The sequence below is a fragment of the Prionailurus bengalensis genome, chromosome A1 (assembly GCF_016509475.1).
Source record: "Prionailurus bengalensis isolate Pbe53 chromosome A1, Fcat_Pben_1.1_paternal_pri, whole genome shotgun sequence".
In the NCBI taxonomy this organism is placed as follows: domain Eukaryota; kingdom Metazoa; phylum Chordata; class Mammalia; order Carnivora; family Felidae; genus Prionailurus; species Prionailurus bengalensis.
This window is the reverse complement of record NC_057343.1, coordinates 169311356-169328885: the sequence shown is the minus strand read 5'-3', so window position 1 is coordinate 169328885 and position 17530 is coordinate 169311356. Positions and strand designations below refer to the sequence as shown.

The window sequence follows — 17530 nt, the reverse complement described above, 5'->3', positions numbered from 1 at the left end:
ACAAATATATAAATAGAGAACTGTTTGTGCTTCTTGTTCTAAATGACCTTTAATTGTGTGGAATGAGATTTTTTTTTTTATTTAATACTTACATCTTAGTGAACTTTATGTTCACTAATGTTCAAAAATATCACTTTTAAAAACACGTAGCTTCAGAGCCTTAGATCCTGCATTTGACAGAGTTAGAGGGACAGATACCTGATTTCTGGAAATGTAAATAAATGAAAATATCTTTAAAGTTTTGACCCTAATTTCAGATTTACTCAGCAAGAGCATTTAATGAATTGAGTTTGATGCACCTAATACCGTGTAAGGCACTGGTGACATGAAGGTGAATAGCCATGGCCCTGACCTATAGTAGCTTGCCTTTGACTCTAGTGGGAGGAACACTTACTAGACCAAACTGTAGAGCAGCGTGTTGAAGGCCCTGGTGGGAGAATGACCACCATCAGTGGGTGTACGTAGGTCAGTCTCTGACTCTGACAGTGGGCATCCCAGATGATTTTACAGAGGATGTGCCCTGGAGCTGTGAAGGCTGAATTATGCTTTGATGGGAAATGAAGCCAGCCTGTCACTGCCCCAAGGTGGCTCAGGATACTATTGCTGTTAATGCATTTAAAAAATTTTTTAGAATCAGATTAGCCGACTATGTATTATATTCTATTACTATGCTTATGTATGCTTGGATATTAATTTAATCAATCAATTAATTTTTTTTTTCCCTCACTGTTAATTGTACCCTACTATCATTGTATCCGGCTAACCCAATGAATTTAATCAATTGTAAGTGCCATTTGTGTGCTGATGACTTCCAAATTTTCTTGACATCTTTTCTTGGCCATCTAATGGGCATCTCAGACATAGCATATTCAAAATCAAACTCTTTTCCTATCCGCTACCAAACCATCTTAGTTAATTGGAGCAATACCTTCCAGGAGCTCAAATCAAAAACCTTAGAATCGTCCTTGATTCTTCTTTTTCTCTCATGCTCCATAATCCATTTGTCAAAAAATTCTGTTGATTCTTCTTTCAAATATATCCAGAATCTGATATTCATACCACCTCTAGCTGCTATCACTGTGGACCAAGTCAGATATTGATTGACTACATTAATTCAGTATAGTCTCTCTCTGCTTCTACCTTTGCTTCTCTTATAGACTCACGCAGAAGCTAGAAGATCATTTAAAAATGTAAGTTAGATCATGTCATACTCCTACACAAAACCCTCCAGTGGCTTCCCAAATTCCTCAGAGCAAAAGCTAAAATCCTTACCTTGTCCTACAAGGTTTCATACAGTCTGCCTGTCTTCACTCACCTCTTTGGCTATGTCTCCTGTTAGTTTTCTTTCTGTTCATTCTGCTGCAATACCTCTGGCTCCCCATTCCAAAATGCTCCTCCTGTTCCCATCCCAGGGTCTTCGCACTAAGTCTGGGCCCAGACATCAACATGTTTTGTGTGCTTCCTCGCCTCCTTCAAATCTGTGCTCAATGATCATCTTTTCAATGAGATCATCTTTGACTGCCTATTTAAAATCATACCCCATCTCATCCCTTCCCTCCACTGTTTTCCATCTGCCTTGCCTTGTTTTATTTTTTTTCTATAGTACTTTTTTTTATATAGGACTTTTAACATACTATATAATTTACTTATTTATTTTTCTCCTCACTTTTTTCCAAGTAGGAATATAAGCACCCTATGGACAGGGTTTTTTTGTCTGCTGTGTTCACTGTTGTATTTTTAGCAACTAGAATAGTGTCTGGTCCATGATAGGTGCCCAATAAATAGTTATTGATCATATGAATAATATCTTATGCATTCTTTTTTTTAGATTTTTTAATGTTTATTTTTGAGAGAGAGAGAGAGCGAGAGAGAGAGAGCGCGCGCGCATGAGCGGGGGAGGAGCAGAAAGAGAGGGAGACACAGAATCTGAAGCAGGCTCCAGGCTCCAAGCTGTCAGCACAGAGCCCAACGCGGGGATTGAACGCATAAATGGTGAGATCATGACCTGAGCCGAGGTTGGACGCTTAACCGACTGAGCCACCCAGGTGCCCCTCTTCTGCATTCTTTATTTGAGTGATTGAAGAGGCTGAGCTTTATGAATTAGTTTTACACTTTCAGGATTTAAACCTCAATAGCTCTGTATTAGAGAAGTGGTTCCCAATTTAGGCTGCGGTCAGCTGGGTATCTTTTTCAGAAATACTAATGACTGGCCTTACCTCAAGTCAGTGAATCAGAATGCCTAAGGATGGGGCCTCGTTATCAGTATTTTTTTAGAAGTTCCCCATGTGATCCTAATGTGCAGCCAAGTTAGAGTCAGGTGTTGAGGAGACATTTAAGTAAGTATGCACAAATGAATGAAAATTCACAACTATCCAGATATGGACCAACTCAAGCATTAAGACTGGATGGCAAGTGTTTGGGGTGAAAGATTGTTCCTGAGCAGAAGAGCCTGGGAAGGGCTGGTTGAGTAGGAGGGGAGGTGGAGGGGAAGTGAAAGAGTTGGGAAAGACAAAGAGGAGTCTCCCAGGTACTTGTAGCAGGAAGGGAAGGTTGGACCCTGGTCCCTTGGCAGCTGCTGCCAATTGATGGTTCCTGTCTAAAGGGCATAGTTAATATTGGAGACTGTCTGGTTAATAATTTGTGTTAGGCAAGTAGATTGTATTTCCAATACTCACTAATTTTTACTCTCTCTAAAGTAATTGAGAAGGTTTTGTGGAGAAGTTGAGGTAGGAACTAGGCAGTTGAATAAGTGGCAGGGAGAGAAGAAGACACACTTCCAAGTTATCTGCATAAAAAGAGTGAAGTGAGAGCAATTTTAAAGTAATGAGCACAGCTCTTTGAGTACATTGAGACTAGCCTCTCAAAATTTGGGGAAAGAGATTTCAGCTAGCTTAACAGATTTCAGAAAATGGCAGTAATAGTGAAGGGCTTTGATAGGCAAGTTCTGGGGTTCTTTTTTGCAGTTGAATATTTTTGTTTCCTAAAAGTTTCAGAGAAGGTGAGAGATATGGTCAGAGTTATTTAAGGAAGATTAATCTGGCTGGTGATGTGCCAATAAGGAGTTAGAAGGTACAGCTCTGAGACACAGTGCAGTAAAGTGTGCTAGAAAACAAAACAGGATGTGAATAAAATGGCAAAAAATGTCAGATCTAGTAGGAGAATGGCAGAGTGAAACAGACCTTGGATTTGGAAATAATGCAAAGAAACAGTAGCCCAGTGTGATTAAGAAGGCAGTGGATGGAAGGAATACATAAAGTGTCAGAGAATTAACATAGTAGCTACTGTGTATGTGACAGCATTCAATACCCTGAAAGTCCTGTTTTCGTGGTTAGATTTAGAAATTTTTATTGTCTATGCCAGGATCTCAGGCTGTTTAAATGCTTTCAGTTACATCCTGAGGTTCTTGGTTCTGTGAGGTGCTGGGAAGGTTTCACCTGATTTCCTAAATGTAGCTTATCTAGCTTTTATTACCATTTCTATACTTGAGTGCAAGCCTTAACCAAGCTGAGATTCAGAGCTAGTTGATGAGCAGAAGGGATGCCGCTCATTCTCTCTTGTCCAACCAAATCCTCTAAATGTAGATATCAGACCCTGTCAAGATGTAGAAGCCATCCTATGCTCAGGGACAGAAATTCCCTCTCTGCCCCTTTCCTTCCCATTCCCAGCAGTCTTAATTTTTCCCCTCCCCCCGCTTTTTTTCCTGTTTTTCCCATGCAAGACCTGTGCTACAACTCCTTTCCTTTATTTCTTGTGTCTCCCTCCCTGTCGATAATAGGAGACTCTTCCCCAGAGAAACTGTCTTTCTCTGATCCTTCTGTCTCCCTGTGCCTCTGCTCTCTCCCATGACCTCCATCTTGGCAGATGAGTATGTGGTGCTGGTCTGCAGCCCCAGTAACCCTGATATCACAAGGCAGCCTGTCTTAACCCTTGACTTTGCTCCCTAAAGATTATGACTGATTGCTTTGAAACCCAGTCCCAATAAAACCAACATCTGCAGGGCTGGTAAGAAGTAATTTAGGACTGGTTGGCCTTTGAACATATTAAACTATGCAGAAGTCTTTATTCTTTTTAAAAATTATTACCTCCAACTGGCTTCATCTGAATTATCCTTGTTAGCCTGAATTGATGGAACATCCCTGCTGCCACTGCCAAGGTCCCGTGAGTCCTCTTATGTTGGTTCATCCACCATAGTCAATTTGCACAATTGAGGATTTTGTTTAATTTTTTACTTTTCCAGAGTCTTACGAGAACTTGGAAGCCATTTGAGGTCTTTTTATAAACCTTCAAAACTGTTTCCTAGGTAACATTTTAGTGTCTCATTTTATACTTAAGTACATACATGGCCATACCAATCATTGACTAATTTTAGTCTTTAACCTAAATTAGTTACAAGTAATATTTTTTCTCAATAAAAGCAAAATTAAACTGAAAGTTGGTTACCTGTAGTCTACATTCTGACTTGGGCTTCTCTTAAAATACCTTACTACATGTTTAAGAATTGGAGTGACGTGTTTAGAAGATCTTGGTTGTAAACTTTGTTTATTCAGATCCTCAGTGATTTGTATAACCCAGCTACCAGTGAATTTATAAGGAAAGTAAGTTTAATTAAAATGCCAGTTTCCTAAATGTAATTATTTGTTTTATACTATGAAGGATTATTTTAGGTAACTTTTTATGAAACACTTGAGGGCACTATTATGAAATTCCCATAGCAAGGGAAGGAATGTGATAAATTTGACAGAGCTGTTTGTGGAGTTTTCAATAAAAAGTCCTCAGTACGTGTCTTGTAATAATGCTGGTTTCCAGGAATTAGCCTTCTGAAATTGCGTTTGGATACTGTTGTATTTCATGCTGAACTGGCCAAAATAGTCATAGGGAAGACCACATGAGCATAGTCAATGACTGTCAGCTCATAATAAAATGAGCCTTAATTGGATCCGAGAGTAAAATGCTCTTTTCAAGATCTCAGAATGCTACATGTGATAGCCAAAGTAAACTTGTTTCCCCATGTATGAGTTTGAGCTCCATTGTAAGAGTAAGAAATGTTCCATTTATGGACAATAAACAGGGAGGCATCAGCCACAGGTGGGCCAGTGTCATCATTTGACCTGCCCTGCAGTGAGGAATGGTCCTGGATGCAGGATTTCTAAAAGCTAAAGAATCAACCAACTAAAATTAGAGGTTTTATTGCATAGAGATAGTTTTTGGAATTGTTACTTCTTACTCTTCCATTAATTTTAGAAGATATCTTTGGATTTTCTTAAGTCTATAAAATAATTTAGATTTGCTAACATCTCTCTCCCTGTTATCTGTTCCTTAATAAGTTATTCAAACCTGTTTGGTCTTCAGTTATGTTTCGTAATGTGAGGGGACTGAACTGCACAAACAGCTTTAAATTTTCTTCTTTACACAACTTTATTACAGCCTCCTTCTATGTCCTGGTTGATGAAGTGATTTTTCTTTTGTATCTTGGCCAAATGTACCTAACATACATAGTTCACCTTTTTAACCATTTTTAAGCGTACACTTCTGTGGTACCAAGTACATTCACACTGTTCTGTTATGATAAAGATAATTTACAGCGAAGGAACCTAAGAGATATGTAAGAATTCACATAGAAACTTTGTCTCAGAAGCTGTGGTAGACTCCAAAATATACATGTGTAGGACTCCAAAATATACATGTGTAGGAAATATTTATGTGACCGGGTAAAAATTTTATGAATTTGTGTCTTCCTAGGGACTATAATAAAGAATAATTGGAAATAAAGTGATGCTGTATATGTATTATTCATGGCTATATTTAATAGTTCACATATGCATACGGTTACACATAGCAAAATTCATCCTTAACACTCAGGTTTAATAGTCATGCTTCAAAGTATTTTCTAGCATCTCTATGGGTCCATTTTGTGTATTTCTGATTTTGCTGTGGTACAGATATGTCAGGACATAAGCCCAGCAAGCCATCCAGCACCTGCAATTCAAAGAGGCTATTTGTTTCTTTATGCATTTCCAGAACAGTATATACTTAACAGTAGTACAGACTTTCGGGTGTTCACACCTAAAGGAACTAGGAAAAGAAAAAAGTTCGAAGGTAGTAGAAAGAAGGAAATAATAAAGATTAGAGCAGAGATAAATGGAATAGAGAGTAAAAAAAAAAAAAAACAAAAGAAAATGTCAATGAAACCAACATCTGGTTCATTGAAAAGATAAACACAATCGATGAACTTTTAGTCAGACTCATCAAGAAAAAAAGAGAGGCCTCAAATAATATCAGAAATGAAGAAGGAGAAATAACAACTGACACTATAGAAACATAAAGGAATATAAGAGAATATTATATATAAAAAAATTATATGCCAACAGATATATAACCTAGAAGAAATGGATACATTTCTGGAAACATACAATCCAAAACTGACTAAGGAAGAAATAGAAAATTTGAATAGACCAATTACTAGTAATGAAGTTGAATCAATAATCAAAAAACTCCCAACAAATAAAAGTCCAGGATCAGGTGGCTTCATAGGTAAATTCTACCAAACATTTAAAGAAGAGATCTTACCATTTGTGACAACATGGATGGAGCTAGAGGGTATAGTGCTGGGTGAAATTAGTCAGAAAAAGACAAATACCATCTGATATCACTTATATGTAGAATCTAAAAACCAAAACAAATGAACAAACAAACAAAAACAAACTCTTAAATGCAGAGAACAAACAAGTAGTTGCCAAAGGGAAATTGGGCATGTGTTGCAGGGTGGCGATAGTTGAAATAGATAAAGGAGATTAAGAGGTGCAAACTTCTAGATGTAAAATAAATAAGTCATGGAGATGAAAAGTCCGGGAATATAGTAAAAAATAACATAGTGTGGTGACAGATGGTGACTATACTTTTGTCGTGAACCTTGGGTAAAGTATTGTCGAATCAGTATGTCATACACCTAAAACGAATGTAGTATTGTATGTTAATTATAATTCAGTTTAAATATACAAAAACATATCCTGTAAAGAAAACTAACTATAAAAATAATGTGGTTTAAGAAAATGGTTATTTTTTATATAGGAAGTACAAGTATAGGATACATTACTAAGAGGAACTTTAATAATAAGAGTATCAAATGTAACAGTGACTAATCCTTGATATGTAAAAGTTCATCTTTGCTTAACTGAGAACAAGAGAACTTGACCAAAGAAACAATTAGCTCCTTTTTTTAGTCCCAGTACAAATTCTTGTGAAAAATAAAAGATTTGTGAAAGTAAAAAGACAGGTCCTTACACTATTAAGATATTTATAGGAAATGTGACTGTTTACAAAATACAAATTGAGGGGGCACCTGGGTGGCTCAGTCGGTTGAGTGTCTGACCAGCTCAGGTCATGATCTCGTGGTTCATGAGTTATGGGGCTCAGTGCTGTTGGTCTTTCAACCAGAGCTCAGTTCGGATCCTCTGTACTCCCTTCTTTCTTCCTTCCTTTACTTGCACTCTCTCTCCCAAAAAAATACACAAAAAATTTAAAGAAATACAAATTGAGTAAAACCCAGGGGATGTGCAAACATTTTCATGAAGCAATTCTAATAAATTCATCTTTCCGTGAGTGAGGATTGGATTTGAAAAATTTAACAAGACCTCCCCTCACTACAGTATGCAGCTAACAGGAGTGGCCAATTCGAGTTGCCTATTTTCCCAGGAAGTACTTTCTTGGCCTTTGAAGATACACCTAGAGGAGAAGGCTGAATGGACCACGCATCTCCTTCTATGCCTTTGTGAGCATATACATCTGAAGGAGGGAAGTGGGCCTCAGTGTTTAAGGTGGTTAAAGATATTACCCTTGTCTTAAGAGAAACTTGGCTTCTTTTCAAAGATAGAGAACCCTGAAGCTGTTCTGTATTAATTTTCTATTGCTGCATAACAAATTAACACCAATTTAGAACCTAAAACAATGTACATTTCCAAGGATCAGGAGTCTAGACACTCCAATGTGGCCTTTTTTCCAGTGTTTCACAAGGCCATAATCAAGGTCTCAACTGGGGATGCATTTCTTCCTAGAACTTAGATTCTCTTACAAGCTCATGTAGTTGTTGGTAGAATTCAATTCCCTATAGTTGTAGTAATGAGGTCCCCATCATCTTGCTGGCCTTCATGCAGGGATTTCTCTCAGTTCCTATAGGCTTCTTGCAGTTCCTCTCACAATATGGCTGAGTAATGAATGCTTCAAGACCAGCAGGAGAATGTCTCTGACCTCTAGACCATTAGTGTAGACCCTGACTAGGTCAGCCCCATCCAGGATATGGTCTTTTTTGATTAATTCAGTGTCAACTGGTCAGGCATCTTAATTACTGATGCAAAATCCCTTCAGCTTCACCTTAAAAGGAAGATACCCCCATTATATTCACAGATCCTATTCACACACAGGGTCAGAATTATACCAGGGCCTAGATCATTGGGTTATTTTAGCATTCTGCCTACCATACTTGTTTATTTTCTCACTGTGTTTCTCAGGGTCAGGAGGTGGGGGCAAGATCTTTGCTCTCAGCTGCTTTCAGATTATCAATCTTCTACCCTCATGAAAAATAATAACAATAAATATAATTAATAAAACACTGAGACTTTGAAACCTGTGGCATTTGGTGTTTGTTGTCTCCCATTTTACTGCCATCTTTTATACTCCTGGCGTCTCCTGCTCCTTCATAGAGATATTGGATGCCAAAGATTTCGGCACTTGACTCACAGCCTTCCATTTTGTTCCATGCCCAACTGTTACTCTGAATGACTTCAGTTTCTGTGCCCATCACATAGAGATATGTCAGAAAGAAAACATAATAAGGAACATATGTATTAGCCCTTTGATTCCTTATTAGAATTTTAGTAATATCAGAAAGACTATAAAAACTTTGGGGATGCCTGCATGGCTCAGTCACTTGAGCGTCTGACTTTTGATTTCAACTCAGGTGATGGTTCAAGCACCATATCAGGCTCTGCGCGAACAGCATGGAGCCTACTTAGGATTGTTTCTCCTTCTTCCTCTGCTCCTCCCCCACCTTAAAAATTAATAAACATTTTTTTAACTTAAAAAAACATACTTTGCTGTTTATTTTGTATTTTATGTATTTGTTTTTTGTTCCTGTAGATACTTCGAAAAGTTTTGATCATTGTTGTTTTATTTAATGCCAGTCTGCCTTATATATAAGGGGTAAAGGATAAGGATCAGGAGTCACGTTTGAGGCAGAATGTTAGAGCCTGAGCAGCTCATCTCTGGGCCCTGGGCTTGGTATTGATTCTCGTCATCAGAGAGAGGAATGAGGAGAACCTTGGGGAAGGCGAAACAGGGAGGCTGCCCTGATTCTGACTGGTGAGCTATCTGGAGCTACTGAAGTGGTTAGAACAGTCTGTTTTATTTTAACAAAGTGAGTGCATTCCCTGTGTACTTTGGTTGCCAAGTACCGATCATATTCTGTTGTTGGTAAGGCTCTGAGACCATGGTAACTTGAGTAGGAACTTTGTTAGAACCCATTCCTCCCTCCCTCCCTCCCTCCCTCCCTCCCTCCCTCCCTCCCTCTCTCTCTCTTTCTCTCTTTCTTTCTTTCTTTCTTTCTTTCTTTCTTTCTTTCTTTCTTTCTTTCTTTCTAAATGTTTATTTATTTCAAGATAAAGGGCAGTGAGGGGCAGAGAGAATGGGAGAGAGAGAATTCCAAGCAGGTTCCGCTCTGCCAGCTCAGAGCCCGATGCAGGGCTCAAACCCACGAACTGTGAGATCATGACCAGAGCCAAAATCAAGAGTCAGATGCTTAACCAGCCGAGCTGCCCAGGTGCCCCTGAATACATTTCTTCTTTCCTGGTTCTGCCTCCATTCTGGAGTGTTGTCCTGAGTCTCACTTTGGATTGGTGGCTTTGGTTATCTGACCCTATAGGCTGATTATAGAGACATCTTCCTAAATCTTTTTATGAATCTTCAGAATGCAGCCCTTAGTGTACAGAAGCTTGCTGTCTCAATTAGAAAGAATGTACCTACTGTTGTGGACATTTTCATATTTCCTCTCTCTTAGCTATCTCTGTTTCTTTCCTCAGTTCTGCAGCATATATCAGGGAGCAGTGAGTAGTTGCTCTGTGTGAACCTTCTCTGTGTCACTACTTCCTTTGTGAGCTGAGGTGGAAAAGAGTGTTTGAGTGCTGCCTAGTGGACTCAGTTCTGTAGAGCTGCTCTGCCCAGCATTGTAGCCACTAGCCACATACATATATAAAAAGTAAATGTAAATTAAACAAAATTAAATAAGATAAAAATTCAGGTCCTCCCTCACATTGGTGACATTTTAAGTGCTCAGTAGCTGCATGTGACTATGGTTACCATATTGGGCAGCAACGATACAGAATATCTCCATCATCAGAAAGTTCTCTGGGACCATGCTGTTTTAGAGCATTTCTTTCCCTGTAGCCTGACAACAGTGGAGATTCCAGTGTCTTACGTTGTCTTGGGATTGAAACTCAATGAACCTTTGGGTGGAACTTGACTGTCTCATTCCTCTGAGGCCTTTGGGTTGGGTTACACCTGCAGGTCAGCTTCCTGCAGGACTAACCTGATCCCTTTACGGAAGGATTTGAGGGTAAGCATAGAGAAGACTGGCCAGTTCTGGGAAAGCTCCCTCACAGTGCTAGAAATGCCCTATACTCATTTTCTACTGCTGACATAAAAATTACCGCACACTGAATAGCATAAAATAGCACAAATGTACTATCCCATAGCTGCATAAGTCAGAAGTACAACATGGGTCTCACCAGGCTAAAATCAAGGTGTTGGCTGGATTGTGTTCCCTTCTAGCAGCTTAAGGGGATGGATGATCTGTTTTCTTGCTCCTTCAGATTTTTGATGGAATTCAGTTAAGGTTGTAGATCTGAAGTCCCTATTTCTTACTGGCTTTCAGCTCAGGGCTGTTCCAGTTTCTAGAGGATGCCCACAATCCTTAGCTCCTAGTTCTCTTTCTCCATACTCAAAGCCAATAAAGGCATGTTGAATCCCTTTCACAATTCTAATGTCTCCTACACCACCTTCCATTACATCTCTCTGACTTTAGCTGGGAAAGGTAGTCTGCATATAAAGGCTCATGTAATTAGATTGGGCCTACCCTGTTAATCCAGGATAATCTCTCCATCTCAGAATCCATAACTTTAATCACATCTGCAAAGTCTCATTTGCCAGGTAAGTAACATATTAGGGCTTAGACATATTTGGAAGGGGTGCTACTTGGTTTATCACTTGCATGCAGAATAATTCTTTACGTGTTATTAAGCAAAAATACCTTATTTGATTTGTAGCTTATTTGAAGAGGATGATTTCCATCTTTGTTTAAATGATATTATTAATTTTCTTTGGAGACTAAACATCAGGGGAAGACAAGAAACCTCAGGAAAGGAGGAGAGAAAAGGGAGAAATGGGGAAGGTGACACCTGGAGAAAAATCTTTACTTAAACAGCATTTTATATTGCTTTCCACTTGGTAAAACACACTACACGTAATAGTTCTATTTGGAGTTTATTGATAAAATATCACCAGAGTATCTCCGAATTAACCACTTACTCATATCTCATCTTTTAAAAAGTGCGAAAACCTATACAAAAGTGGTGTTATAATCCTGAAGATAAATATCTGAAATTGAACAATGTTAGAATAATCTTACTAAACTGTAGGTACTTAATGTGATATGTTTAACAGCTTTCCCACGTATTATGTTGCTATTTTTGATTCTTATGAAATGTCAATAAAATCTATTTGATTTTAATATTTATTGCCATTCATATATATATATATTGCCATTCATATATATATATACTTCTCCATTTCTAATTTAGTACATAAAATATTATATGAATGAGTTTAACTTGATTAGACTGTTATCTATTTTCAGTATCATACAGTGTGATACTCTACTTTGTAATAAACTATATAAATTTTGAGAATGAATGTAGCATTTATCTTTCTCATCTTTCACTTTTTTTTTTTTTTATCTCATTAGCTACGAAATCTTTCCAGCTTGGACCTACGTCATATCACTGAACTGGATAATGAAACCGTGATGGAAATTGTCAAGAGGTGCAAAAATCTTAGCTCTCTCAATCTCTGCCTGAACTGGATCATAAATGACAGGTAACCATTGTAACATCTTGAAAACAGTTTTCCAGAGGGAAACATGTGTTCTACTGACCAAATACTAATTATCATTATAACAAGGCATGACAATTTTAAGGAAAATTTAATGTAGCCATGCCTTTTGGAAATAGATATGTTTAAGATTTGAAAACCATCTAGACGTATACTTTTAATCCATCCACTGCTTATATTTACAACAAGGTTTTATGCGTTTTGATTCAAATGTTTGCCTAAACAGTTATAACAGCAGTCTATTGAATTTTTCTTTGTCACCCATCCAGGATATATTGTTTGTTACTTTAATATTTTTGCAACTTTTGTGCTTGATTTACTGTTCACTTATCAAGGAGAATGATTCTAAGAAATGATTTCAATTTATTTATTTTTTTTCAACATTTATTTTATTTTTGGGACAGAGAGAGACAGAGCATGAACGGGGGAGGGGCAGAGAGAGAGGGAGACACAGAATCGGAAACAGGCTCCAGGCTCTGAGCCATCAGCCCAGAGCCTGACGCGGGGCTCGAACTCACGGACCGCGAGATTGTGACCTGGCTGAAGTCGGACGCTTAACCGACTGCGCCACCCAGGCGCCCCAAGAAATGATTTCAAATATTATGCATTCAGGTCCTTTCTCAAGGATGACATTTTGTTCTCTGCATCAATATAATTAGTTTTAAAAATGGAAGTCACGTGATGGACAGTTTAATACATAGTGTCAAAATGTATAAAATGGGTAGTTTTCTTCTTGTAAGCAATGATAAACCCATTTTTCTTTGAACTATTGCATGAAAGAAAATTAGATGGAGGAGCCCTTGAGAGTAGACTTCTTTATAATGAAATCAAATGTGGAGTAGGACTATTCCGCTGCTAATGATTATGTAGGTAGGTTCTGAAATACAGACAAGAGACAAGATGTTGGTCCAGTAACTTTGAGGGATAAATTTTGTTTTTGTTTTTTTTAAAGATAAGCCACCAAAAATATTTTGCTTTCAGAATAGAAAGTACTATTTCAGTTAAAATTCGTACCTATTTAAATTTAAATACTTTTGCATAAATAGGAGCAATGATTTATTAAGTTTGTGTCAGATAATGTTTTAAATCAAAATACTTTTCCCCTCCTCTTTTAATTTTGTACTTAAAATTAAAGTTACATGGACTCCATTTTCCCCCATTATGGTAAGTTCTAGTGACAGTTTTGTAACTTAACCCACATTATCCTTACAGTTATGTGATAGCCTTTGACTTGACTCTTTCTTAGTAAAATTTTTCTTGAAAAATTTTCTAATCCAGATCACATGGTCATCATTTATAAAAGGTATTTATTGTTTTTGAGTAATAGTTTCCATATAGGGTATATTGAAATCTACAGGAAATTGATAAAAATGTTTTTAAAAAAATTCTTCTTTATAATCAACATTCTTCTACAGTCAATTTTATGACATCTTAAAATAATCTTTTAAGTGTTTCTCATAACATCTAATAAGATAAAGTGCATAAGGAAACATCCTGTGATGTTTTGCCTTAGTTTAATATTGAGATAAACTACTTAGTAATACAAAGAATTAAAAGGAAAAAACTGTTTCTTCAACAAAATGATTATGAAAATGATTTCCTTTTATTCCACACCAATTTTCTGTGTAGCTGACATATGTGGAAGAATCAGTAATTAAAGAATACAGAGGTAAATAAGAAGCAGCCCATGTATAATTAGAAAGGTTGTCTTCTAAGTAAACATTTTGCTTAGGTTTATATCATTTAAATAAAGATATTTAGGGATTTCTAATCTTCTGGCTCTTCAAATGCTTATTTAGTCCTAACTGGATATTTACAAATGAGAACATGGGCACCCCTCACTTTGTCTTTCCTTTCCTTTGTTAGGCTCCATCTTTTCAAAGCTCTTGCTATTTCAATATTTTTTTTTCCTACTTAACTGTAATGGTTATTTGGTATTTGATCCTAAATATATGTACTGTAGAGATTTATTTGCAAGGAATGAAAGTGTATTTTTATGTTTTTAATGGAAAAGTTTGGATTAATTGAGAAAACATGCATTTTAATGAGGCTGAGCGGTAGAGTTTTAAAAATCAGACTCTTTTAGGTTTTAATTACACTACTTGCACTTATCCTGTGTACTGTAATAGAAGTTTCAAACATTAAAACCCACTTTGCAGTATCATCTAAATTACTCATCTCATTGTTCTTACCATACTCTATCACTAAGCTAAGTAATATTCGTAATTATATTGGTATAAATCTAGGACTTCTCGTCAGACTTAATTATAATTTCAGCACTTAGCCAAGATGGGTTAGTAACCTTTCATATAGAGGGCAGTGGAATGCACTAATGCATTTAGCCTATCAATTAGCGTCTGTTTTACATTTGTTCATTATTATTATCCTCTAGTAAATCAGGAAGCATTTATTAACCCCCTACTAAATACTTGGTACTGTGTCTCTTGACTGTAGGGCACTGAGTCCCTCGTGCTCTCAAAGGTTGCTCTCTTTAGGTGACATAAGACTTAATGAGTGAGATAGATAATAGTGAGCCTTGTAAGGAGAGAAGGGAGGAAAGTAACCTTTACTACCCAGGTAATTGATAGGCACTTTATACATGTTCTCTTTTAATTCTTTCAGATCTTTTGTTTAGTGGAAGGTCATACTATTCCTATTAAATTTAGACCTTTATATGATTTTTCGTTAGCTTTTCCAGCAGATGTATTTTTCCATCATTGCTGCATTAAAAACTGGGTGAGGACAAATGAGAAAAAGCACATGGTGGCTAATGAGTCAATTTTCCATTTCATAGTTGGGATTCACACACAACTGACATTAATATGTAAATTTCTTAATTTTTAAAAGGACTCTCATTTTCTTTTCTAATAAAAGTATAATAGAAACTTTAGATGTTGTTTTATATGTAGTACATCTGAAAAGGATCTATGTTTAATGCTTCTAGCCTTAAGAAAGGAATCCTTACATGAAGATAAACTTTGATATTCAGAACTTTACACATAAGATTTATCTTGAACTTAAAAAAATTCTTATCTGTAAGCTTTCTTTTGAAGTTCAAAAACTTAAAATATGTAGTAATTGAAGGTCTTTATTGTTATGCTCTTGGTATCTTTTAGCATTTTTTGGTTCTTCTATCCATGTGTGTGACTAAGACATGCTGTTCTTTATCTTTGTTTTTCTAAAAGCACTTTTTGTGTTTAGAGAGTTAAACAGCATGATATTTTCTTGTATTCAGAAGGATGGTCTAGTAGTCATTTGACATTTACCATTGCCTTTGAATACAAATAAAATCCAAGTGGTTTATGAAAAGAGGACACTATTTCTATCAGTGACTTAAATTAAACGTCTGGTTGTTATATCTACCCTACTCTCTCTGACTCTAAGTTTAGTGAAATGTTTATTTGTATTTGATATAAATCTTTTGTTATTTCACATCCAATTTGGTCTTCTTCGTTTTTGTATGTTTGGCACAGAGTCTAAAAGCAGCATGCTTTGGATATAACAAACTGATATGTGAAAAACTGAACGGTTCTGAGCATCTTTAGTGATAGCTTATAATGGCTCTTTTGTTCCTTTTTGCCAAGAAGAATTAAATGAAATCTACTTGATTTTAATAGATCTTTACAAAAACTATTTAAAATTTTTAAATTGGTTATTAAAGACGTAATAAATCTCCCATTTTCAGTTTTTAACATTAGTCTTGAAAAAAGTTCAATCGCATGGTATGTATACCCATTATCAAATATATGATCCACTCATTAACAGTTGACCATGCTTGCTAATGAATTAGGATAACAATATAAGAGACATGAAAATTTCTCTAGCATCTATCAGCTAAAGTCACAAAACATAATAAATACCAGGTTGGTTGTTAAAGTAAGTTATGTTGCCAGCCAGTTGAACTTGCCTAGCTAGCGATTTATGTTTTGAATTTGCAGTTTAAAAAATTGAATGTATTAAATTTGTTGAACATTACTAATTGAGAACACTTTCTTTAAGGAGTTAATTGTGCTGTGTGAATCTGCTATTCATGTAAAGGAGTTAATTGTGCTGTGTGAATCTTCTATTCATGTCTATTCTATCAGTGGACATTCTAAAATTTGGAGCATTTTAAATCTTAGACTATTGTGACCGATTTCTTTCAAACATAAAATAGCATCTATAATATGTTAACATTTCACTTTATATGTCCTAGTGTTTAGAATAGTAATTATGGATAGTTTCTCTTTAAATGACACTTTTAAATAAGTTGAAGCTGCAAACTGGTGGTCTACAGCTGAGTCCAGTCCATAAAGCTGCTTTGTTTGGCCTATAAAATATTTAAAAAGTTGAAGTAGTTGCCAACACTTTAAAAATTGGAATAGTTCACATAAAAATTATGAAGTTGGGCTCTCTGTTGGAAATTTGCAGATCTAGCAACATTGGACTCAGTCTTTCTGGGAAGACAAATAGGGTATTCTCTCTGGCGATTCTCCAGTCCTCCACCATTCCTACCAGGCGTGGTACTTTTGTACTTTTTTTTGTATTATCTGTCTATCCCCAGTCTACAAGCTGAAAATCAAGAATGTAGAGGTTTTTAAAGGGTATTTCTTATTTCAAAACAAATCGTTCTTTTTAAGTACAGTCTGATAAACTATATTAACAGACAATAGAGAGTTAATTGGTCTACTTAAATTAGTTCTTCATTATTTTAGGCATCAGAGCTTTGGCCAAAGGGTAGAAGTTACAGCAAGAGACAGAATTCAGCTTAAAATTAGCTAAACACTTTAATTTCATCCACTGCCATCCAAAATGGACACTTCCACTCAGTGTTCAAACAAGAGTGTTCTAAAAAAAGTTTCCTGAATTACAAAGAGAGCTGAGCTAGTTTATTAAATTCCCTCCAACTTCAAGGCTGTGATTTAAAGTTACTTATTTTAAAATGAAATGAATTTATTTTCAGTGCTCAGTATTTGAATCTTGATTTCTTTGTTTATAGCATTGAGAAAAATCTTAATACTATTCTTTCTCCTCTTCTTCTGTGGGTAGCTCTATTTAGTCTTCTAGGTGTACTTAGGTTGAGGTTGTAGAATGACAGATTACTCCACCACCCCTTTGAGAGAGACTGACAGTGCCCTGGCTCATGGAAAACTCAATGAGGCTTTCTATAAAGATTTTTCTAACTCCCTTGATCTTCTCTGGATGTTTATTCTGTTTCTTCTTTCAAATTTCCGTTGATTCAATAAAAAACGGTGACATTTAGAAATAAAGTTCAGAGAGGATTTGAGCAGGTGTTGGTGATATAAACTATTTGCTGAGTGCCCATTGTGTTCTTTTCTAAGAATTGTTTTGTGAGCATATGCTATATATTGTATTTATAAGTGTTCGAGGACTG

General features: G+C 36.4%; 1 protein-coding gene across 1 annotated transcript in view; it reads left to right on the top strand.

Annotated features, from left to right (window-relative positions):
* The window catches only part of FBXL17 (F-box and leucine rich repeat protein 17), a 501049-nt gene that overhangs the window by 169541 nt on the left and 313978 nt on the right, over positions 1-17530 (top strand). Inside the window, 1 exon segment of the mRNA XM_043595100.1 lies at positions 12011-12141. Within this exon segment, the coding sequence (XP_043451035.1) occupies positions 12011-12141 (131 nt within the window).